Genomic DNA, 22,847 nt, shown 5'->3' with positions numbered 1-22,847 from the left:
ATATGGCACCTAGAGAAAAAAAACTCACTTTTAAATTTAATATTTTCATTGGAAATGCCCTAGGTCCACTTGTAATGAGAAAGGAGTTGGCATAAATTGTCCTTTTCTATTAAAAAAGTGCACAAGATTTTAAAAATAATTTGTGGAGCTTATTGTTCGCACTTGCACAATGTGCAAAATAATTCTTTAAGTATATAGTAAATCAATTTGTTTTTAAAATGCAAAATATCATTTGTTGGAAAACACAATTTATTCCGCCGTCCTCGGCTAATGCTGAAATTGAAATAGCAATTAACTTTTATCGAAGCAAATTAAACGCCTCTCCATTGTGTGTCGTTTTCTGTTCCTGATCCGATCTGCCCGCCCTACAGCCCTACTCTACAGGCACGGCGGCAGCCGCCTTCTGTAGCTTTGTCACCGTGAAGCCGTCGTCGGCGCAGACGAACTCGTCGTAGCGGAGGAAGATGTTCGCGAGCAGCAGACACGCCGTCTCCACCACATAGTCCTTTGCGGCGCATTGTTTGTTCTCCGCCGTCGGCGCCCCTGTCTGCGGCCCGTTCGACCAGAATAGGTACTTGAGCATCTCCTTCCCTGCGGCGCCTTTGAACCGCTCCGGCGAGAATGTCTCTGGGTCCTCGAACACCTCCGGATCCCGCATCACCAGCGGCTGGTACCCGCACAGTAGCTCGCCCTTGCGCACCTGGAACGCCGCGTCGTGTGATCTCAGTGTGAAGTCGTCCCTCGCACGCCCGTACTGCAGTGGCACCGGCGGGTTCAGACGTAGCGTCTCGTACACCGTTGCCCGCACTAGCTCCATCTCCCGCACCGCCTCGAAACCTGGTCTCGCCTCCCCTGGCCTCCCCTGCATCACCCTCCTCACCTCCTCCCGCAGCCGCTCCCGCAGCCCTGTCTTGTCGGTTCCGACGGTGGTTAGCAGCGCCGGCAAGAAGATGGAGAAGCCACCGAAGGCGTTGAACCCCAGCACGAATAGGATGTTGTTGATGGCATCCTTCTTGTTGATGCCAAACTCTGTTTCCGCGCGTAGCACCACTTCCTCCCCGTGCTTCTCCACGAACTCGTAGAGCTTGCGGTAGACGCCGCTGATGAAGAAGGAGGGGTAGGGGATGGAGTGGAGCAGGATCTCTTGCAGCGGTTGCGGGAAGTTTGGGACGGCGGTGACGGGCATCAGCTGTAGAGCAAGCCACGTATCGAGCATGGCGAAACCGTTGGATCCGATCTCAGGCGACGCTGATGGATCGGCACCGACGATGCTCCGGCAAAGGAAGTTGAAGATGCACTGTTGGACGGGGACGAGGCCGGAGGCGGATCCGCCCTTGGCGATCTCGCGCTCAAGGGTATCAAACATGATGTCGAAGTTCGAGTGGAAGGAAGAGGCCCAAGTGGCGGCGCTCCGCTTGAGGATGTCGAGGCAGAAGCTCTTGACCCGGGCGTGATCAGGCTCAGAGGGGTCGAGGTAGACGACGACGCGGGTGTCGCCGGTGAAGCTAATGCTAGGCATATAGTCGCCGACGAGAACATTGCGCTTGTCGACGAGGGATCGGTCGAAGAGGACGGAGAAGGAGGAGCAGTCGAGCACGGCCACTACTCGAGGATCGACGCCGACAAAGAAGGGGAAGGTGGGCGGCATGTTGGTACGGAACACCGTGCTTTTGTGCGACGCCACGCGGCTCCGGAAGTAGGTCTCTGGGCCTTGAAACCAGAAGTAATCAAGCCGATCCTTCAGAGGGCCCAACACCGGCAGGCCGTAGCTCCCCGGAATTGTCTTCGTCGGCACCGGCGGCGCCGCCGACGACATAGCAGATGCCCACATTATAACTACTAATTTGCCTTTTTCTTCTTCTCCCTCTTCCTCCTGCGTCGGAATCGGCTACCGACGCTGCTTATTTGGATCCAACTAAACGAATCATTGTGATTTTGACTGAAGATAAGGTTTTGGATGGCTTGCGACAAAGCTGTGAAAACCAACGGAAAGATGAGGGGACATGTCCATCCGACGGCCATTATGAAGAGTATGGTGCATTCCTTTGATCTTGGAGAGATATTAAATTCATTCACGTGTTTGGCATTGCAGCTAAATGATTTCTTTTCATTGCCTTTCTTTTTTTTAAATCTCTATTAATTATCTGGTCGATCCCAATGACGTAAGTCATACATCACGGCAGCTAGAGTCAATGGCTTCTTCAGATGAAAGGCAAACTTTTGGACCGGTATAAGAAGAATTTTTAAAAATATAAAATAAAATAATTATTTCATAGTCTTGGTTTCTCTTTTATAGTCTATAAATCATTGATATACTATCTTTCTCTTTATATAATTGAGGTTAAAGAGGAAGATTAAAATTTACAAGGAAATGCTCAATAAGATATATCTAATCTCTATATTAATTATTAGCTTTTGAGAGTTCACATTGCTCCCCTTTAGATGACTTTCAAATCCTTCAAACTTTACTTGTTGGTCTACTAATTTATCGTCTAATTGACGACTAGATACACCATCAGTCCATTTGTTTTTTGATTACCTCAATCTGAGTTTGCTAATGACTACTTGAGTCGATTAAATTCCACCATCAGTTTTAAAACTGCTCCACTATATTCTTTAGGTGATTTGGTCGTTGCAACACAATTTTATCAAATCAATGATTCCTTTCAATTTTCTTTTTTAGCATCATTAGTACCACATATAAATTAACTATATTTGAGATTGACTTAATCATAAATAAAATTATTTTAATTATTCACTGACTAATTTGATTGAATTGACTCCGTAGTGAATTTAGCTCACCATTCAATTAGACTTAGCTACAAAAATCAATTGAAACTTTGATTACGATCATCCTAAGTACTAAGTCTCACCTAAGTTGAGAAGTGTTCTCTTCTAATAATATATATATCGTTTAACTCTCATAGCTCACATATGAAAGCTTACCTTCCACGACTTGGCCTCACTATCAAAGTCATTATCTGTTAGGTTACACGTCTCTCAAATACATTGAACCCTAAACCCTCAATTTGTTTCACGTGTCATCTTTTACATTCACCTTTATCGTTTATCTTTTTCGTCAATGTTGCATCTCAATTATCTTCACTTGTATGCGCTTTCATATGGCTTATACCGTCCTTGAGAGATTCCTTTTTTTATTTTATTTATTTGTATAGTTTTAATACTCAATCTCGAATAAATCTTATCATGAATTTTCATATATTATAGTAAAAAGATAATTATACTCATTCTAGATATTCTACTGTCCGTCTTTATATTATATGAAGAGAGATAAATTATGAAATTAACTTATAATCGACTGCTAAATTAGCTATGAGTGTAAGGGATGTTTTTTTTCGGGAGCACATGCAACCGTCGGCATGAATTTATACAAGTGGACAAGAAAAAGATAATATTTATAAATTCTGCCTCTATAATTGTGTTGTATGCATGCTCTCTGTTTGTAATCTCATTAATTTGTCACTGGGAATCATATCCATATTTATGTTATTTTATTTGAAAGATGAAGTTTTTTGGTATCAATTATTCTATTTACGTTGATTAATTATAGAGGTAGCTCATTCAGTTTCATTAACTTATTTTGATTAATTCTGAAGATGACTGATTCAGTTCTATAAAAATTTTTTACCGTTACTGAGATAAATCAGAAAGTACTCGTAGCGGGTTGATCTATCGACACATTGATCTTAGGTTAACAATTCATTTTAAAAAAAACCATCTTTTAATTCACCGAAATCAGGATTTAATACTTCCATGTCTAGGAAACTCAGAAAGTTAAAGCTTATTAACTTTCGAACAAACACATTTGTTGGTTATCCATCGTTATCATTTTTCCTATATATTGCAGCTTCTTTCTATGAATATCTCTGCTTTCTATAGCCTAATGCTGACTCGATCGATAAGAAACCAGTGCCTATGAAGTTTGATTGAGTATATTCCAAATTGTTCCGCACCGATCACGGATCACACCTCTCGAGATCACCACGTAAACAGTGGCAAGAAATTAGTTCAGCCTTCACATGATTCAACAGGCTTGTCAATGCACTTTTGTACCTCCACCAATTGCTTGGTAGCAACTGCCATAGTGCCATGCATCTCCAAAATAATTCCCCCTTCTCCTTGTTCTTATCGCACCATCGTCAGGTTCCAGCCTATTGCTAGCTTCGTCCTCGGGCCATGGCTTCCTCTCCTATCATTGCACTCTACATTACCATCTGCTGTCTCGCATTCGTGATGTCGAAGATCACCATCTCTTTTCTCCTCTACAAACGATGGGCGCGCAAGCGTACCATCATCGACGACACTCTCTCGAGTTAGTAAATTAACAATATATATGTCACTATTACTAGCCATGGAGCCTTGCGTGGAGCTCAATAACGTAGCAAAATTCTGTAACAGGCGGAAGAATGGTGATCTTCAGGTCCCCTGCGACACAGTCTCTGAGCTCAAAAGCTTTCATGAAGAAGACGATGAAGCTGTCGAACAAGGACATCATAGGTTCCGGTGGCTTCGGTACCGTCTACCGTCTGACCGTCGACGAGAACACTGCCTTCGCGGTGAAGAGGCTGAACAAGGGGAGTAAAGACATTGACAGCGGATTCGAAAGGGAGCTGGACGCCATGGGAGACATCAAGCACAGGAACATCGTCTGTCTCCACGGATACTACATTGCGCCGCAGTTTAATCTACTCATATACGAGCTGATGCCCAACGGAAACTTGGACTCTTTTCTCCACGGTAATTAATTCATGTGATTTGCTCGATCTGTCTGATGGAGTTAGTTTGACTGTGGCAATTGCAGGCAAATTGAGCAAACAGAGTCCTCTTGACTGGGCCACGAGGCACAGAATTGCTGTCGGCGCTGCAAGAGGACTATCGTACCTGCACCACGATTGCCTGCCTCACATAATTCACAGAGACATCAAGTCGAGCAACATACTGCTCGACCAAAACATGGAGGCCAGGGTTTCGGACTTCGGACTGGCGACGCTGATGCATGCGGATCAGACTCACGTGTCCACGGTCGTTGCTGGGACGTTTGGGTATCTCGCTCCTGGTACTTTGGTTTAGTTCAATTGGGAATTTGTTATTCTGGCACAAAGACATTTTTGAAGGTCGAACTGCTCTGACGAGCCGCGTTGTTTGCTCAGAATATTTCGATACAGGAAGAGCATCGACGAAAGGGGATGTTTATAGCTTTGGCGTGGTGTTGCTTGAGCTGCTCACAGGGAAAAGACCCTCAGATGAATCATTCGTAGAGGAAGGCACAAAGTTGGTGACCTGGGTAAATTCTTCCTCGTTGTCCTTTACTTACACTTACCAATGTTTTTCGGTAGATTTTCCAAAGGAAACTTTTGAATCCTTGAAAGGCCTTCCACCCGCATATTTTTTTCTACTAGAGTTTTCAATAAATCAGCTGTTTAACATAGTGAAATTTAGAATCTAAAAATCATTATAAAAAAAAACTCAAAGGGTGTTGTAACAAATGAAGGTTCTTCTTCTCCACCATCTTACTTTCTTCAAGTCCTTTGTCATTTCTCCATCTTTGAAGTTTTAAATTTCCTTCTCAACCATTTGGAGGAGAAATCTTTTTAACTTCTTATATTCTTTATATGATTTTTTTTTTTAAAAAAAAAATCCAATGCTTAGAATTAATGGTGTTAGTGACCTTCTTAAAAGTGTCGTTCCCTTTTAAGCCTTATAGATAAAGAAAGAGTCTTGCTCTCAATCCTCGTCCTTTACTTCACAAGGGGATTTTACTTATTTTGATAGGAGTGGACACTCCCGAGAAGAGATAAAAGAGAAATATTATAATTTCAATATTTTTCTATGTCATATCTAGGGAGATTTGGTTAAACCGAATTAAACTTAAAAGTTCGGTTCATTGTTTCGAAAATTAATTTTTGCTTAAATATCAAATTTCAGATAATTTGATTTTTATTTTTAAATTTCTAATTATGTTAAATCAAATAAGTTGATTTTTTCAGCTAAACCGAGTTAAATCGTGCCACGATCGTGTCAGGTGCTGGAACATGGGACACGGTCATGTCAAATGGCATGGCTAACTCATGTTCTCTTTTGGACCTCAAATTTGTATTTGTTTTCTTTAAAAATTCAGTTAATTCAGTCGAAAATCGAATTAATTGATATTTTATCAATTTAGTTTGTTTTTTTTAAGTTTGATTCCTTCGATTAATTCAAAAATATTTCAATTTGTTTAATTTAAATTAAATCGGTTCAATCAATTCCGTTTTGAACCAATTAATTGCTCACCTCTAATTGCATCCTTTTTTTTCCCTCTGTATCATTGTTGATTTTTCTGTTTGGATGACCTTCGACATTACCTCATTTCTTTTTTTATTACTTTAACGGTATGAGCAATGGTGGCAATAGGTTAGAGATGTTGTGCAAGACCAAAAAGAAGAGCACGCGGTGGACAGTAGCCTTGGGAGCAACTTCTCCGTTGAGGAAGCCAAGGCAGTCTTTCACATTGCAAATCAATGCCTAGAAGCAGACCCTTCAAAGAGGCCCACCATGATCAAAGTTCTTAAAATGCTTGAGAAATCACGTTCCAAATCACTCAACAATTAGCTGTATTTTGAGACTATGGAAAACATTATGCATTTGTACTTTTTTTTTTAATCTTGATTAATATATGTGATGATATCTTTTAGTTAAATATGCAGAAGTATGAGCAACAGTATCAGCATTGTATCATTAATTAGACCATTCTCTTAGTTATTAGTTCATTAATTCCTCGAGAACAAAATATCCATAATAATAGTATAGCTCTCACCAAATTCATGCAAGGTGGCATAGACCGGCGTGCTGTGATATTACAATAAGCAAGATAAATGGAAACACACCTATATACATTCAAACCAGCTAACTTACGCAGATGGGCAGAAAGTCATACTTAAATATCTATGATCTAGTGGCAGATATATGGAAAGTCTGTAAACTACCCTCAAGCTGCTTCTGCAAATCCAATTTGGAGTTTTCCATAATCGAACACAGTATGGTACACTCCCATGAAGATATCACCAAGTATCCTGCAGTCATGGGAAGCTACATTAGAAGAGAGGAGCTGCAGTGTAGCATTAGTATCGCATGGTATCATAGGAACGGTGGCGTACCAAAGTGGACCTTGAGATACATCAATCGCCTGAAATCCACTGATACATTGCTTAGAATCTCCAGTTAAAACTTCAAGAATATACTGCAACAAGAGAGAATTTTGAGAGAATAAGAAGAGAAAATCAAGGACATGCTAAAGGCCACAGGGGCTATTGTGTACAACAAGAAAGTTGGTTATCATCCAATTTGCAATCTTACAAATATCCTACAATTTTGAATGAAAGATGTGGAAATATTTTTGAATTAATTGCAGGAACTATATTTATAGGATTTCGAAATCATTGCATAAAATGATAATGGTCATGAACATTATGTACCTGTTCAGGTTTGAGGTCAAAATTCCTTCCACCGATGTTGAATGAAATAACAGGCATGGAGGACAGACTGTCACAGTCAACAGCTGATTCTCCCATTGGATTAGGTATTCGCTCGCATAACTGAAACCAAGTCTGAAAGTTATAACAACAACAAAGAAGCTAGATAAGGAATTGTGATGTGCAACTTCACCTCATTGAGATAGTCCAACATCTGCTCCAGTGACTGGTTCAGTTTGAGCTGATTTTGCATCCATATGACTGCCATTTCACAATAGGCACACATATTGTCTCTAGCAGGAGTAACTAATTTCTCAACTCTCTTGTCAACGACGCTCTTGATTTGCAAACTAATAAAAGAAAAATTAGTGAATTTTTTATAAGTAACAACATGAGAACAAATTAGTCAGAGCATATTATGAAAGTCAGATAACATTTGGCTAATTGCTGACCTAACCCCTTGACTTCCATCAAAAGCACAGAGACCAATCTGTGAACAAATCTTTGCTGGTTGTTCCTATAACACAAACCATAGCTTCACTCTTCAGCATTTATTGATAATTATTTAAAGATTTAATCATGAAGGGTAATTTAAGAACCTTGTTCACCAACAAATCCATAATCTTTTCACCATATTGTGTAACTACTGTTTTGCACTGTTGGTTAACAACGCCATCGGCTCCAATTTTCTGGTTAATTTGTGTAATAACAGTCTGCAGAGAAATTGTTAAAGGGAATGTTAACTACTGCGCCAATTTAAAAACTAAATATTAAAAGGATTATGACTTTCAAATTGAGAAAGGAAAGACCAACACAAACTAAGTTGAACTCATGTACTACTAGTGCATTGAGAGCCAACTAAAACAAAAAGGTTTGCAGCTTCTCTACCTTCAGATAAACAAATAATAAATGGATTTACTTAGTTATGTGAACCAACTATTTCATTTTCTAGTAAGATAATAATTGGTACCTTTTCTGCATAATGTTTGGATCCTAATCTGAAAGGTTTGTTCTAAAGTGGTGCCAACCTGAGAGTAAAATGTATTCTACCTTTTTCTAACTTCTAGATTAACCCTCATGATTGAAATCTAGGGGTTTTGAAATCCAAAATATGAAGTACCATGAGAAATAGTGCTTTTCAGGATTGAAACAAATATTGGCATATTAATGTCAAATTTGCAAATGCATTAAAACAGGAGTCAAAGACACTTGGCTGCCATACCCTCGTAAAGGTACATCATTTCACATGTGATACCAAGAAATTTTATATGAAATTGTTAAAAGGGTTTCTTTACAAACTTACTGTTGGACCAGCAATCAGTGAAGTACCAGAATCAACAATTGCAGAACAACCTCCAGAACAGAATCCTGACCCAAATAGATCAAAAAAAAAATCAAAGGGCATAAAAATAGACACATCTATACTATATAAGTAAATAAACAAACAGAGTGCATAGAACTTTATGGCCAACCAGTTGTTTGACCACCAAGAAGGACATCTTCCATGTCAAACTGCAAAAGACTTTGAAATTCAGGATTTAAATAAAGGATAGAATCTTATATCCTGAATTTGTTTGCTAAAAAAGAAATGGAATCAACCTGCCAATACCCCTTCTGAGTTATAGGAACATATGCGTGTTCACCTTTGTAATGCCGTCGGTCAGTCCCTCCAAAAACAACTTCACCTCCCACTCCTTCAGTTGCATCACGGTTGAACCAGAACGAGAAAATTGGCTCTTTTACAAGACTTTGATTGACTATGTTATACCTGTTAAAGCATAATTGAAGTTTATTTATGAAAATTAGCAGGTCATTTTCTGGGCACGTGATTCATAAGGCCAGGTATGTGACACTCAAGAAACCTTCACAAACATTGGATTAGTGTTAAATGTATTGGTAGACATCATCTTCTTGTTCACATGAAAGCAAAAGTCATAATACACAAGTTGCCTATTCACCTAAACTGGTATTTGATACAAGAAAACAATAACAATAACAACTTTCTGTTGAAGTATTTTAATGTTCAATTTTGTAGAAAGATTTATGGTTTGGAATTGTGCCTTCTCTAGGTACGTGAGTGTAGTAGACGAAAATGATATAAGAGAATTTCTTTAGTCATCTACCAATTAAAATCTTCTTGATGAACAAATGTATCTGAAGCAAATGAGCAATAAGGTCAAAAATAAAATCTTTTGCTTTTAAATGCATGACTAATTTTGTTTTAGTGCAACATTTGCCAATATTTTATAATTGTTTCTGAGGTCTTGCACTAGTGGTCTCTAAGCATTACTGTTACTAGAGCTACTACAGCTGGAGATTCTAATTGCACTACCATTGCAAATCTAAGACATTTGCTAGTAGAGTTGGAATTCTTGTGCCACTTGGGAGCTTGTTCTCACTTTATTGTTATTTAAGTAATACGTGTGCTATTATGTTTATGAAACTTCATGTACTATATCCTTCTGTGTTGTTTATTGCATTTTAAGTGAAATACGTATCAATTCCCTTGAAAAAGCTGTGACTAACACAACCCCCACATGCAAGCCGGGTAAAGGACCAAGCTTGACACATCATTGACATGGTTCTGAGTTAAAGATGGATAAAAGTTTATGTCCTTCCAAATAACCTTGGTAGAAGTTAAGTTGGGAAAGATCAAACCAACAGGGAGAAATATGAAAAGCCAACAGAACAATATGGGATACTACTTATCTTAGAATCTTAAGCTGATTGAGAAAACACAACTGTTAAGCAATAAATAAAGCATAAGAAAAACCTTCAGAGTAACTTGTTAAGAAAGAAATAAGTAAAGGAATATGTTAAAAGAAAAACTTGACCATCCTCAATAATCAAAGCATGGTTAAGTATGCCATGAATACCATAAAGGCACTGCATTGTCAACTGAGATTTCTTGGAATCCAAGCCCTAGTATTCCATCAAATTTTGCCATCAAAAAGGTTGTGCTCGGCTCTTTAGTGGCTTCAATAAATGCCTGAAAGAGCAAAGAACAGCATTCTCAGTTTCTATGCAGGAGTTTGTAATTTTAGAAGATGGAAACAGATCAGATTGGAATCTATGCACCAATCTGATTATTGAGGACATATCAGTCAGACCAAAATTGGAAATTTACTAGAAAATGCATAACAACTCAAGATTGAAATTTTAATCACTATAGACCTGATCCATGATGGCAATGTCACCAACTGTGACATGATCTTGACTAAAGAAACCTGATATTGATCCACTACCATAGTGAATACTTGCAGACTTCCCTAAAAAAAGATTTTAAATAATTGGTTTAGGTGTTAACTGAAAGAAAAAAGAAAAATAATGAGGAGGAGGAGAAGGAAAGCTATCTACTAAGCATCCAAAAAATGGGTAATGAATGGAATAAATTAATATTATCATAACTCTAATACAGACCTCAAGAAATGACATCATCTTCATTATCGTACAATGTAGATGATGCACTACTAAAGTCAGGATATAACTTGATTATCATATAGAAAAATAAAATAAAATGTGCCTACAAAAGGAAAACTTAGCTCTACTCTTTGAGAAAATTTTATCTTTACCCCATGATTTTTATTACTTCTGAAAATAGCCTCATTTCATTATTGTCATTTTACTTCTCACACTTTCACAAGGATTGTCAAAATGCCCTTGTAGTTCTTTTGTTGTTTTGCCCCCACCCGATTGTTAGTATTCATTTCGACAATACTTATGAAAGTCTGAGGGTAACCCGATAATAGTAAAACTACAAGAGGCATTTTGAAGAGATATTAGAAGTCTATATATATATATATATATATATTCTTTCCTAACCAATCTTTAAAATATTTAGCGAACCATATTACTTATAAAAAAAACATTCCACAGGTTAGATACATTTTAGGCAAAAATCAAAAGGACACCCCTTATTTTCATTATCGTTTAAGGGTGTCCCATTTTCAAAAAATATCAAAAGGAGAGATAAAATTATAAATAAGTTTTTCTGTAAGATGACAAAATTAGCAAACAGTCTATAAGATGACAAAATTCGCAAGAAGTTACAACTTAAACACTAATTTTTTTTTGCTAAATTAAGAATACAAAGTTAATTAGTCATTCACTTAAGCCAAACTTCAGATCAGGAGTATGAGATAAAACACGCGCAAAAAAAAAAAAAGGGTGCTTCACTGGGTTTTCAGATTTCTGCCAGAAACCATCATGATGAAGTGTTTGGGCTTAGAAGACTGGTTTAAAGTGAATTGAGTAGCAACCCGTTATCATTCAAGTAGTTACTGACATTTTACAAAGAGTACTTGCAGTTTCTTGCAAAACTAACCAGAAAAATGAAAGAAACGCTAAACAGGGACTAACCATCCTTCCGATAGGTGCTAGATTGGCTTGACTTGTATTTGGGATGGAAATAGCAGGCAACCTGTTCAACCAAAATCAAAATCATTTCCTCCTCCTACGTTAACAAGTGAGCATTACAAAGACTAGGAAGTTGATGACTCACCGAGAAATAGCACTTGGAAGACGGCACCCACAAATTGGAGCTCCCTGTGTCAAAGATCACCGTAAAGTTCTGCGACGGAGAGCCGATGCCGATCTCGCCAAAGTACTGAGCGTTCATGTAGTTCTTGAGGGAGACAATGTTGCCACTGTCAGGCCCCACAGGCCCGTCCGGCCCGTCCGGACCATCCGGCCCGTGCTTGAGCCCGAGACTCCCTCGCAGACGGCCGTACGTGCGAGTTTCCAGAGCACCGACCCCCTCAGCGCCGCGAGAGAGACGGGCGGCGAGCCGGTCGGTCCGGTCCAGCGGCCTCTTGGTCAATCTGATCCTGAAAAGGCCGTCCGCCGAGGTCGGAAGCGTGACGGTGGCCAAAATGGCGACGAGAAAGCACGCCGGGAGAATTCTGCCCAACCTCATCGTGCAAGTTCTGAACTTGGCCATCACAGATGCCCCAAAAAGTGATTTTTTTTACAGCCGAGAACTGGTATGAGAGACCAGCCGAACAAAAGCAGAGGAAATAAGTAGGGAGAAGGCATGAGAGAAGACGCCAAATTGCTCCATCACTTCGTCATTTTAGAATTTTGTATCACGAACAATGATGGAATGGACAGGAGCGACTATAAACCAGGAAGAATGGGGCCGGAATAATTGCAAAGGATCTGCTTTTGATACATTGCCAGGGAAAAGAGGTGGAAGGTGAGAAATTAATTGAAATGCGTCCCATCACTTCGTCGGTATCCAATCTCGCAGGACAGATTTTCATAAATTCTGAAGAAGGGGAAACTGCTCTGAAGATTTCTAAAAAATACGAGTAATTCAATTGCTTGGAATCTACGAGATAAATGCATTTTTATCATCTTGTCATGAGCAGCTAAATACTCGCGAGGTTCATTGATTGACATGAGGATCGTATAGCTCCCCCCATATGGGTCATAGTGAGAAGATCCAGAAGATAGACACTCCGTGTATTGATGGGCTAACTTCAAAATTCTTAGATCTTGTCCGTGTAACTCTACAACAAAACGTCTGGATAAAAATAATTGGGTGTGAACTTAAGTTGAATATAAAAATTTTAGGATTGTTCTCTGAAAACCAAAAAGGTAGGATTTCGGTTAGTTAACGACCGGACAGTTGAACACCCATCTGAGTAAAACCCAAGCGGAATCAGAGATACTTAATCTCATACATATTTTTAATATATGATTGATCAGATAAAGACCGAATGAACATATAAATTCTATGTGAATACCCGGTCGAGCAAAGTCCAGGCGGACTCAGAGATACTTAACATTATGTATATCTTTAATATACGATCAATCGGACGAAGACCGAACGAACATACAAGTTCTATGCGAATATCCAACCAAGAAAAGCCCATACAGGTCCAGAGATACTTAACTTCAACCATATCTTTAATATATGATTGGTCGAACGAAGACTGAACGAACATACAAGTTCTCTGTGAATACCCGGCCGGGCAAAGTCCAGACGGACTCAGAGATACTTAACCTTATGTATATCTTTAATATACGATTGGTCGAACGAACATACAAGTTCTATGCGAATATCCAGCCGGGAAAAGCTCGTGCGGGTCCAGAAATACTTAACTTCAACCATATCTTTAATATACCATCAGTCGAACGAAGGCCGAACGAACATACAAGTTCTCTATGAACACCCGGTCGGGCAAAGTCCGAGCGGACCCAGAGATATTTAATCTTATGTATATTTTTAATATACAATCGGTCAGACAAAGGCCGAACGAACATATAAATTCTCTGTGAACACTCGGTCGATAAAGCTCGAGTGAGCCCAGAGATACTTAACCTTATGTATATCTTTAATATATGATTGGTCGGACGAAGGATGAATGAACATGCAAGTTCTATGTGAACACTCGACCGATCAAAGCTCAGACGGACCTAGAGAAACTTAATCTTATGTATATCTTTAATATACGATCAACCAAACGAAAATCGAACGAACATACAAGTTTTATGTGAACACCCGGTCGGGCAAAGTCCGGACGGACCCAGAGACACTTAACCTTATGTATATCTTTAATATACGATCGGCCGGACGAAAGTCGAACAAATATATAAATTCTCTGTGAACATCCGACCGGGCAAAGCCTGAGTGGGCCCAGAGATACTTAAACTTATGTATATCTTTAATATACGATCGATCGAATAAAGCCCGGACGAACTTAGAGATGTGTGGCCTTATAAAACTCTTAATATGAGATCGGCTGGACAAAGACCGACCGAACACGAGGCTTCCCTTGTACGTCCGGCCGGGTAAAGATCGGGCGAGCTTAAAGACACTTATTCTTAGAGAACTCTACATATCAGCTCGATCACGTATAGGTTGACCAAGTTTTAGTTAATTAATTTCATCTTATCTCTAAAATAAAATTCTAACCTACATAATCTGATTTATGGTATGAAGCTTTGGTACACTATGAGCGCTATATTAGAACAGATCCCTGTAGAATATAATGTATGACAAGGCAGATTGATACAATGACAAATAATACGTCCAGTTTTATGGACAGGCCGAGATACCATAACAGAGTACCATGATAAAACAATATGGTCGGCGCTACGAGTCGGTCGAAATATATGCAGTAGACAAACAACCGACAATATTTTAACAGTCTGGCATAGTTATCGAGAATATTTCTTTGAAAACTTCTATGGAGTTTATCTAGTTTCTTATCGATGATTCATCTATAATGACATTTCCCTCTAATGATTTTAAAAAAGATTTAAGTTATAAATGACAAAAGAGGTATATATGTGGGTAGAAAAGATTCCTCGGAAGCTCTTCGAAGAACTACCTAACAAACTCCGACGCATGATGACAACTCATGGTCATGGAGATCATAAGAGGTGGTATAAAAAAAAGGGTCTTCTCCGTTGGTGAGGTACGTAATTCCTGCATTAGAAACCTTCATTCGCGTATCCATTACTGTTCTTTTTTTCCACTTGTAAGGAAACTGTATAGACTTGAGCGTCAAAGAACCTTGTCAGGACTCCTTCTCTGATCTTTGATCACTAACACTTCGTTAGATCGATTGATTATGTGCAAGATCATTGAGAAATTTTATCCAAGATTAGAGAATTAACTATTCATCAATAACTATCTATCTGAGCATCATCTCCTTACATGATCAACTCCTAAACCTCAGATCAGAAGACAGTAATCTAGCTAGAGCCAAGTAGCCAACTATCTCCCTGCGCTTTATCTCAAAATGACAATCGGAAAATGACAAGTAGCCAACTTTCTTGGCTGTTTGTAATGATTCAAGACCATTTAACAATCTAATAGTTATATGAACCAAATAATTGAAGGATAAATTGCTTTTACTGGACGCGCCAATAATAATTGAGAAGAAGAAAAGGGGGAGAAATAGATGGAATTTGAAAGGGAGAAAACAGTGGACAAAGCTACTGACGATGAACAATGCACATATTCCCCACACAATTTATTCATGATTTGCAGAGGACAGAACTTTGAGAAAGGGCAGAGGTCGTACGGATTGGACCGGGTTATGCTCATTTCTTTTTATTCTGTTTTTCTGAAAAAAAAAACAATGATTTCATTTTTTTTTCGATTGTTTAAGAAAGAAAAGAAAATTTGTTTACATTTTTTTTAAATTTAAACATTCTTAGAAAAGAATTTTTTTTTTAAAATTTTGAATTAAATATTAAATATTCTTAGCTATACAGTGTTATGTTATGAACAATTTACTATGGATCCTTACCATCTTAAGTTTCCTTGCACCCAACAATGACCTTGAAAGTTCTAGGATAAATAAATAAAAGCATATATGCTATTATGATCTTTTATCATAAATGCTATACAATAAATAAATAAACTCTAGATTTATTAATTAAAATATGCTATTAAAATTATAGTAATTTCCTTCATAATTTGATTGTCTCAAGGAAACTATCATCAACGCCACCATTAGTAGGGTGTCACTAATTCACGTCCGTGATTAATTCAACCAAACAAGAAGCTCTTGACTTCATTTTAAGCATTTCATTTAGCCCTTTTAGATAGTGCGCCATATAGTTGGACAATTAGTTCCTCAAGTATATATATATATAGCCCCATATTCATCCCATTAAGTAAATCTAGAAAGTACTACGATTGCTTTTGACATGACACCTCAACTTTATTAGTAGTTCAATCACTGTAAATGTATCTTATGTGAGAATTAAATCCTAAATTGGTTGAAAATACACTCTACCTCTTACCAACATACCAAGCCTAGGCAATCACATATATACCTTCATGTCCTTGATTTAAATTGCTTCGCAATATCACTTGCAATTCTTAAACTTAATTCATTATGAGTGATATAGGGTGTTAAATGAGAACATCGGGCTGATGTGGAAGGCGGAGTCAAGGTGAGGTGAAAGTCCAAGTCAAGGAAAGGTAGCAATCAACATGTCACCCTTGGGTAAAGCTCAGTCTCTCATCCAGTGTTAAGGTCCCCAATTCAAGGATGGGTGGTCCTGCTTGAGGAACGAGCATTACAGTCCTAAGTATGGTCAATTTCCCGACTAGATCTGAATGGCTTGAGATATTACTTCAGTGGTTAGGGACCAGTCCTCAATTGTGAGGATGCCTAACCGAAAGGTTGGTCTAGTCCCTGGGGACTTAGTTTTCCATTCTCTAGAAGATGAGCAGCCCTGTATACGGTAGGATAGTCATAAGGCCTTCCGGGCTCAAGGGACCCGATTCTATGATTTCACTCAGATCTCTAGATGCCCAACATGCATTCAAGCGACCCTAAGAACCGGACGGTACTTTACTCAGATCCCTAGACTCCTAGCATATATTCGAGCGACCCTAAGAATCGGATAGTATTTTACTCAGATCTCCAAACTCCTAGTATATATTGGAGCGACCCTAAGAACTTGACGATATTTCACTCAGATCTCCAGAATTACTACACATGTATATCGGATCAGTGTAGAGTGTGGGCTAACCTTATAAAACATAAGGTTTATTTATTATTAAACTAGCAGCTGAATGAGATATACTCATAAAATGCAAGGTTCCATTTATTATTCGCCCATACAAATCAACGGTCGGCTGAGATATACTCATAAAACGTAAGGTTCCATTTATTATTCACTCTGGCAAGACAACGTCTGGCCAAGATGTACTCAGGGAACATCATTATCAAAGAATTCTAACAATTTATTAAAGAATAACAACCGTCTGTCAAAGAATATTCCTCTAAGATGATGCAGGTCCAGGGAACCTTCCTCTGAGGCGATTATGCTTCCCCTCAGCCGACACATTATGACAGTATATTCCTTCAACTGCCTCCTTAATAGCGCCAGTTACAAAAAGGACACACACAAGTAGCGGAAGTTTCATCGGACTAACTATACACCTTCCAGTATGCATATGCTCCGTTTCTCAACAACTTCTAATACTCGACATTCTCTGTCATCTCATGATTGCGAAAGTTATAGAGGTAATATATAAGCATAGGGTCCTCTCCAATGGCAAGGTACACACACTTCATTACATTAAGCGTGTTTGTTGTTCATTACTACTGTTTTACTCCCTACCCAGGCATACACTCACTTGAGAGTTGGTGAGTCTTCACCAGGGACCCCTTCCATGGTTTTTGGTCGCTAACGTTCTGTTGGCTCGTTTAAGTGTGTGTAGGGAGCTCATGCTTGATCAAGCATCACCATCCCATCTAGAGGTCTTCATCTAGTCAACGTCGTAGCACCTACCCAACGCATTATCTCCATCTTTCAGACAGGATCATATTTGGCACCTTAAGCGAAAGTTTTTCCTGAATCTGAAGCTCAGAGATGGAAGAATCTGGATGACTCACTGCAGTCACATTGACTCCAGAGGAGCTAGAGATGTTGATCAATGCTTGGGCCCAAAAACTAGTGCAATAGCAACAACAAGCAGCTATTGGTGGTACTTTTCCACCTAATTCCGTTATGTTGACAACACCACATCAGAGGGTAAGAGGAGCTCAGGAGGGAGGCCCGGTGGAACATTAACCCATTCCTCCAGCGATCGACTTGAACCCTCCTTATGTTCCACCAATCCATCTACCTCCTGCGCCTCACTCACCAATAGCGCGCCGTTGGGCACTCTTCCATATGCCACCCGAGTACATGGGCCAAGAAGGACTACCTCAAGAATCTTCTGGAGAAGCACCTGTCCAAGAGGGGTGTAAAGGAAAAGCCCAAGTAACTTGCATCTCTCCTAAGCGAATTAGCACTCCGTTCTCTCAGGGTTACTAGATAATAAGCTTCCAAAACATTATCATACTCTGGCAATAGACAAATACTCGGGAACAACTAATCCTAAGGACTACCTCCTAAAGTTTGAAAACACCACACTCGTCCATCAATATACGGACAACATAAAGTATTGAGTATTTCTCACCACACTCTCGGGCTCATCACAGAGGTGGTTTAAGTGACTGTCAGCCGAGTCTATACACAGTTTCAAGGATTTCTACAAATCCTTCCTTCATCATTTCATTAGCAGCTGACATTACCATAAGATCCCCTTGAGCCTCTTTTCACTCAAGAAAAGGCCTAATGAAACTCTCTGAATCTATCTTAAGAAGTTCAACTAGGTGGACATGGACGTACCCTCGGCCACCCTAGAGATTTTGGTGAGTGTCTTTTAATTGGGGCTCACCGACAATCATTTCTTTCATTCCCTTATCCGAAAGTTGTCCAGGGACTTCAACCATTACTCAGCTAGGCAACCGAGTACATTGACATGGAGGAGGCACAAGCTTCACACTTTCCTTGAGCATCAGCCCAGAACACCAAGCTCCTCCTCCGCCTCCACAACTTAGAGGAGCCTGGGCGATCTAACCTCACCTTCCATGTTAGTAGAGGTGGACAAGCTATTAGAGGTCGGCTACATTCGAGATGTGTAGTTCCTGAGCTGGTTGGCCAACGTGGTCCTGGTGTCCAATGCAAGAAATGAATGGAGGGTCTGCATCAACTTTAGGGATCTTGACAAAGCATGCCTTAAGGACTTCTATCCCTTGCCACAAATCGACTGGTAGTAGACTCAACTTCCGACTGCGAGTTAATTTGTATGTTGGACGTCTATCAGAGCTATCATCAAGTGTCGCTAGCCAGGACAACCGAAAATGTTAACTTCCATATAACCTTGAGGCACTTATTATTATAATGTTATGTCATTTAGACTAAAATATACAGGGGTAATTTACCAACGGCTTATGAAGAAAGTATTCTGAAAGCAAATTGAGTGAAATATAGAAGTTTACGTGGACGACATCCTTATCAAATCCCTCCGGGTGACAAACTTGTGCGCAGATGTCGAAGAAATCTGCCAGACTTTAAGGCAGTATGAATTGAAGCTGGCTCCCTTCCCCCTTGAGAGAAAGGGTTAAAGCCCTTTTATAGGCTAGGACGCGGCTGCGGCGGCACGACTGTGCTAGTATGGCACGGCCGAGCCCTTTCTTGTCTCTGGCTGCGCTGCACGGCCGTGCCAATTGGCACGGTCGTGTGAACCTGGGGCTTGGCTCTGGGGACACGGTCATGTAGGATTGCACTGTTGGACCGTTGCGGCCAGCTAAAGCGGGGGGGGGGGGTTTGGATAGCCTGCAAATATAAAAACAAAACCAACCATTCTCGAACTCTTAAACTAATACTTGCATAAAAAATAAGCAGAAAGTAAATAGAACATTAAAAGAAGAGACACAAGTATTTACTTGGTTACAACCGATGTGGTTGTTAATCCAAGAAAGTTGAAGCACTAAAAACTCCTTCAGGCGGAGAAGCCTCTTACAACGTTGAAGCGCAGAAAACAGAAGCTTAACTCTAAATTATAGCACACAAGCGTTGGAAGTGAATTTCTAAGTTCGTTAAAAAGCTTCTGGACCAAGGTTATATTTATAGCCTTGGTCGGGGCACCTGGAAGAGTTCCGGGCGCCTTGGGGGGATAAAACTTTATCCCCCAACGTTCAGATCGCAAAAAACTCGATCTGGTCAAAGATGAACCTCCGGGCGCCCGGAATGGTTCCGGGTGCCCAGACCTGAAAGTCAACTCAAGTTGACTTTTTGGTTTGGGCTCTCTGCTCCGGTTCAGCTCCCCTCTGGTCTGGGTATTCCGCTCCGGATCCGCTCACTTGGGTGATTTCTGTCATCCGGAAAAGGGCTCACCCGAACCCAAGTTTCGATCTTCTCTAGCAGTCTTCCGCCCCGGCTTCTCGTCCCTCAGAATCGCCGCGTGTTTCCTTCTCGTCCATCAGCGTACTCATCCGCAATCTTCGTCCCTCGATCGTATCCCGTGCCGACCTTCTCTCTAGCTGCGTCTCTTGCTCTCCGAGTAATCTTCCGCTCCGGCTTTCGCCCCTCGAAACCACCGCAAGCTTCCTTCTCATCCGCCGGTGTACTCTTCCGCAGTGCCTCGTCCCTCGGACGTACCGCGTGTCGTCCTTCTCACTAGCTGCGTCTTCCGCTAGAGTACCTGTGCTCCTAAGCTCCTGCACACTTAGACACAAGGTTAGAAACACACAGGACCTAACTTAACTTGTTGATCACACCAAAACAACCTTGGGGTTCCAACAATCTCCCCCTTTTTGATGTGATAAACCCAAGTTAAGTTAGGGTTAAAATAGACATAAAAATAAACAATTTATATTACAATTACGTGCAGCAAGATAGAAAAATTAAATTTCAAGAAATTTTTAATTTTAATTTCACTCTCCCTAGACTTATATACTTTTTCTTCCTCTTGATCATATGCAAAAATTGGAGTTGCAAGAAAATCTATGTTTACATTTAGAAAATTATAAAAATCTATTTCAATGATTTTCCTGGAACATTTCTAAGTCAAGGAAAATTTTAAGTTAAAATAACTTTTGAAAAATTTCTATGTTTTTAAATCAAAATTAAGAACTTTCAAGGGTAAAACTACGATGAAAAATATTTCATATAATTTAGAAGAGAATAAAAACTTTCTAAGCATTTATTATTATTATTTTTAATTTAATACTTTTATCGAAAGTTTTAAATTTCTATTTTAATTTATTATAATTTCTCAAATCACACTTTTTCATATTTAAAGCGACCAATATTAAACATGCAAAAAATTGTATCATGTTAATTTCTATTATTAGTTTATCGAGATTCTTTAATCGACAAGCTATTTCTTTTAACTTAATATTTTTTGTTATATTTTGAATTTCTAATTCACAAAAATATTTTGATGATATAAAATCTAACTTGATAAAATTTTTCGACAATATAATTTGTAAAACATCTTTCTGCAATGTTTCTACTTTGCATAATTCGTTCGAAAAAATATTTTTTAATTCTTTTGGCGACTTTTCGATTAATTTAACTAATTGTTCAGAAGGTGGAGACCATACCTGACTTACCTTGTCAGCAATTGATTCTCCCCCTGTCGAGTTGCTTTCTTCCGAAGTCTCTCCCCTTTCATCAATGCTCATCTGGGATGAGCTTTCTGTAGCTTCGGGATGGAGTTCGGTTGTCTCAGCAATTTCCTCATTCTTGGACTCTTCTGACGATGGATCGGTGTTGGATTCAACTTCGACTTGTTCTTCGTATAGTTTTAAGAACTTTTTCCAAAGTTCTTTTGCACTTTTGTAGTATCCAATTCTGTCGAGATCTTCATATGGTATTACGCTTAGAATGTGAAATTCTGCTCGAGCGTTTGCCATAGATTCGTTACGTTGCTTCTCGTTCCAGAGATATTTCTCGAGTTCTTCTCCATTCGTTGCCTTTGGTGTTTCATAACCAGATTTCATTATTAAAAAAAATACCAAAATAAGTGTTTAGATATACTTCCATTTGTTTCTTCCATAAAGAAAGTTTCCCCTTGAATGATGGTGGATAGATACTATCTCCGACCATTGTTTTGTTACTTCAGACGGCGGTTAGTCCTTTTGAGGTGTCTCGGCTCTGATACCACTTGTTGGACCATTGCGGCCTACTAGAAGGGGGTTGGATAGCCTGCAAACACAAAAACAAAACCAACCCTTCTCGAACTCTTAAACTAATACTTGCATAAAGAATAAGCAGAAAGTAAATAGAACATTAAAAGAAGAGGCACAAGTATTTACTTGGTTACAACCGATGTGGTTGTTAATCCAAGAAAATTGAAGTACTAAATACTCCTTTAGGCGGAGAATCCTCTTACAATGTTGAAGCGCAGAAAACAGAAACTTAACTCTAAATTACAGCACACAAGCGTTGGAAGTGAATTTCTGAGTTTGTTAAGAAGCTTCTGGACTAAGACTATATTTATAGTCTTGGTTGGGGCACCTGGAAGGGTTCCGGGCGCCTTGGAGGAGATAAAACTTTATCTCCTAACGTTCAGATCGCGAAAGACTCAATCTGGTCAAAGATGAACCTCTGAGGGCCCGGACCTAAAAGTCAACTCAGGTTGACTTTTTGGTCTGGGCTCTCTGCTCCGGTTCAACTCGCCTCTGGTTCGAGTACTCCGCTCTGGATCCGCTCGCTTGGGTGATTTCTGCCATCCGGAAAATAGCTCACCTGAACCCAAGTTCCGGTCTTCTCGAGCGACCTTCTGCCCCAGCTTCTCGTCCCTCGGAATCGCTGAGTGTTTCCTTCTCGTCCACCAGCGTACTCATCCGCAGTCTTCATCCCTCGGTCGCACCCTGTGGCGAGCTTCTCGCTAGCTGTGTCTCTTGCTCCCCGAGCAATCTTCCGCTCCGGCTTTCGTCCTTCGGAACCAATGCACGCTTCCTTCTCGTCCGCCGGTGTACTCTTCCGCAGCGCCTCGTCCCTCGGACATGCCGCGTGTCGTCCTTCTCGCTAGCTGCATCTTCCGCTCGAGTACCTGTGCTC

At 39.9% G+C, this 22,847-nt stretch overlaps 3 protein-coding genes across 3 annotated transcripts; 1 reads left to right on the top strand and 2 right to left on the bottom strand.

Moving 5' to 3' along the window:
- Positions 1 to 231: 231 nt before the first annotated feature.
- LOC122024548 (fatty acid hydroperoxide lyase, chloroplastic-like) lies at positions 232 to 1,920 on the bottom strand. The gene has a single exon (XM_042583202.1). It carries the CDS (start codon positions 1,829 to 1,831, stop codon positions 374 to 376), a length of 1,458 nt encoding a protein of 485 aa, XP_042439136.1. The 5' UTR covers positions 1,832 to 1,920; the 3' UTR covers positions 232 to 373.
- Positions 1,921 to 3,949: 2,029 nt separating this feature from the next.
- LOC122022478 (receptor-like serine/threonine-protein kinase At1g78530) lies at positions 3,950 to 6,712 on the top strand. The gene is made up of 5 exons (XM_042580495.1): positions 3,950 to 4,333; positions 4,420 to 4,758; positions 4,823 to 5,077; positions 5,172 to 5,305; positions 6,415 to 6,712. The coding sequence occupies exons 1-5, from the start codon at positions 4,198 to 4,200 to the stop codon at positions 6,610 to 6,612; spliced, it is 1,062 nt and encodes a 353-aa protein (XP_042436429.1). The 5' UTR covers positions 3,950 to 4,197; the 3' UTR covers positions 6,613 to 6,712.
- Positions 6,713 to 6,781: 69 nt separating this feature from the next.
- Positions 6,782 to 12,496, bottom strand: LOC122022477 (aspartic proteinase oryzasin-1-like). The gene is made up of 13 exons (XM_042580494.1): positions 11,974 to 12,496; positions 11,832 to 11,892; positions 10,647 to 10,741; positions 10,349 to 10,461; positions 9,072 to 9,240; positions 8,945 to 8,984; positions 8,776 to 8,840; positions 8,072 to 8,185; positions 7,925 to 7,989; positions 7,666 to 7,822; positions 7,476 to 7,595; positions 7,158 to 7,240; positions 6,782 to 7,073 (listed from the first exon to the last, which is right to left on the bottom strand). Exons 1-13 carry the CDS (start codon positions 12,409 to 12,411, stop codon positions 6,989 to 6,991), a joined length of 1,605 nt encoding a protein of 534 aa, XP_042436428.1. The 5' UTR covers positions 12,412 to 12,496; the 3' UTR covers positions 6,782 to 6,988.
- Positions 12,497 to 22,847: the final 10,351 nt, after the last annotated feature.

Source organism: Zingiber officinale, chromosome 9B (assembly GCF_018446385.1).
Source record: "Zingiber officinale cultivar Zhangliang chromosome 9B, Zo_v1.1, whole genome shotgun sequence".
Classification (NCBI taxonomy): Eukaryota; Viridiplantae; Streptophyta; class Magnoliopsida; order Zingiberales; family Zingiberaceae; genus Zingiber; species Zingiber officinale.
This window is presented reverse-complemented; position numbering and strand designations above follow the sequence as displayed.

Excerpts from the sequence above, each read along its gene's own strand:
- LOC122022477 (XM_042580494.1), bottom strand. The coding sequence starts at position 12,411 with ATGGCCAAGTTCAGAACTTGCACGATGAGGTTGGGCAGAATTCTCCCG. Across the intron at positions 10,462-10,646 it reads ACATTGCCATCATGGATCAG|GCATTTATTGAAGCCACTAA; the intron begins GTCTATAGTGAT and ends TTGCTCTTTCAG. Across the intron at positions 8,985-9,071 it reads CTCAGAAGGGGTATTGGCAG|TTTGACATGGAAGATGTCCT; the intron begins GTTGATTCCATT and ends AGTCTTTTGCAG.
- LOC122024548 (XM_042583202.1), bottom strand. The coding sequence starts at position 1,831 with ATGTGGGCATCTGCTATGTCGTCGGCGGCGCCGCCGGTGCCGACGAAG.
- LOC122022478 (XM_042580495.1), top strand. The coding sequence starts at position 4,198 with ATGGCTTCCTCTCCTATCATTGCACTCTACATTACCATCTGCTGTCTC. Across the intron at positions 5,078-5,171 it reads GTTTGGGTATCTCGCTCCTG|AATATTTCGATACAGGAAGA; the intron begins GTACTTTGGTTT and ends TTGTTTGCTCAG. Across the intron at positions 5,306-6,414 it reads GCACAAAGTTGGTGACCTGG|GTTAGAGATGTTGTGCAAGA; the intron begins GTAAATTCTTCC and ends TGGTGGCAATAG.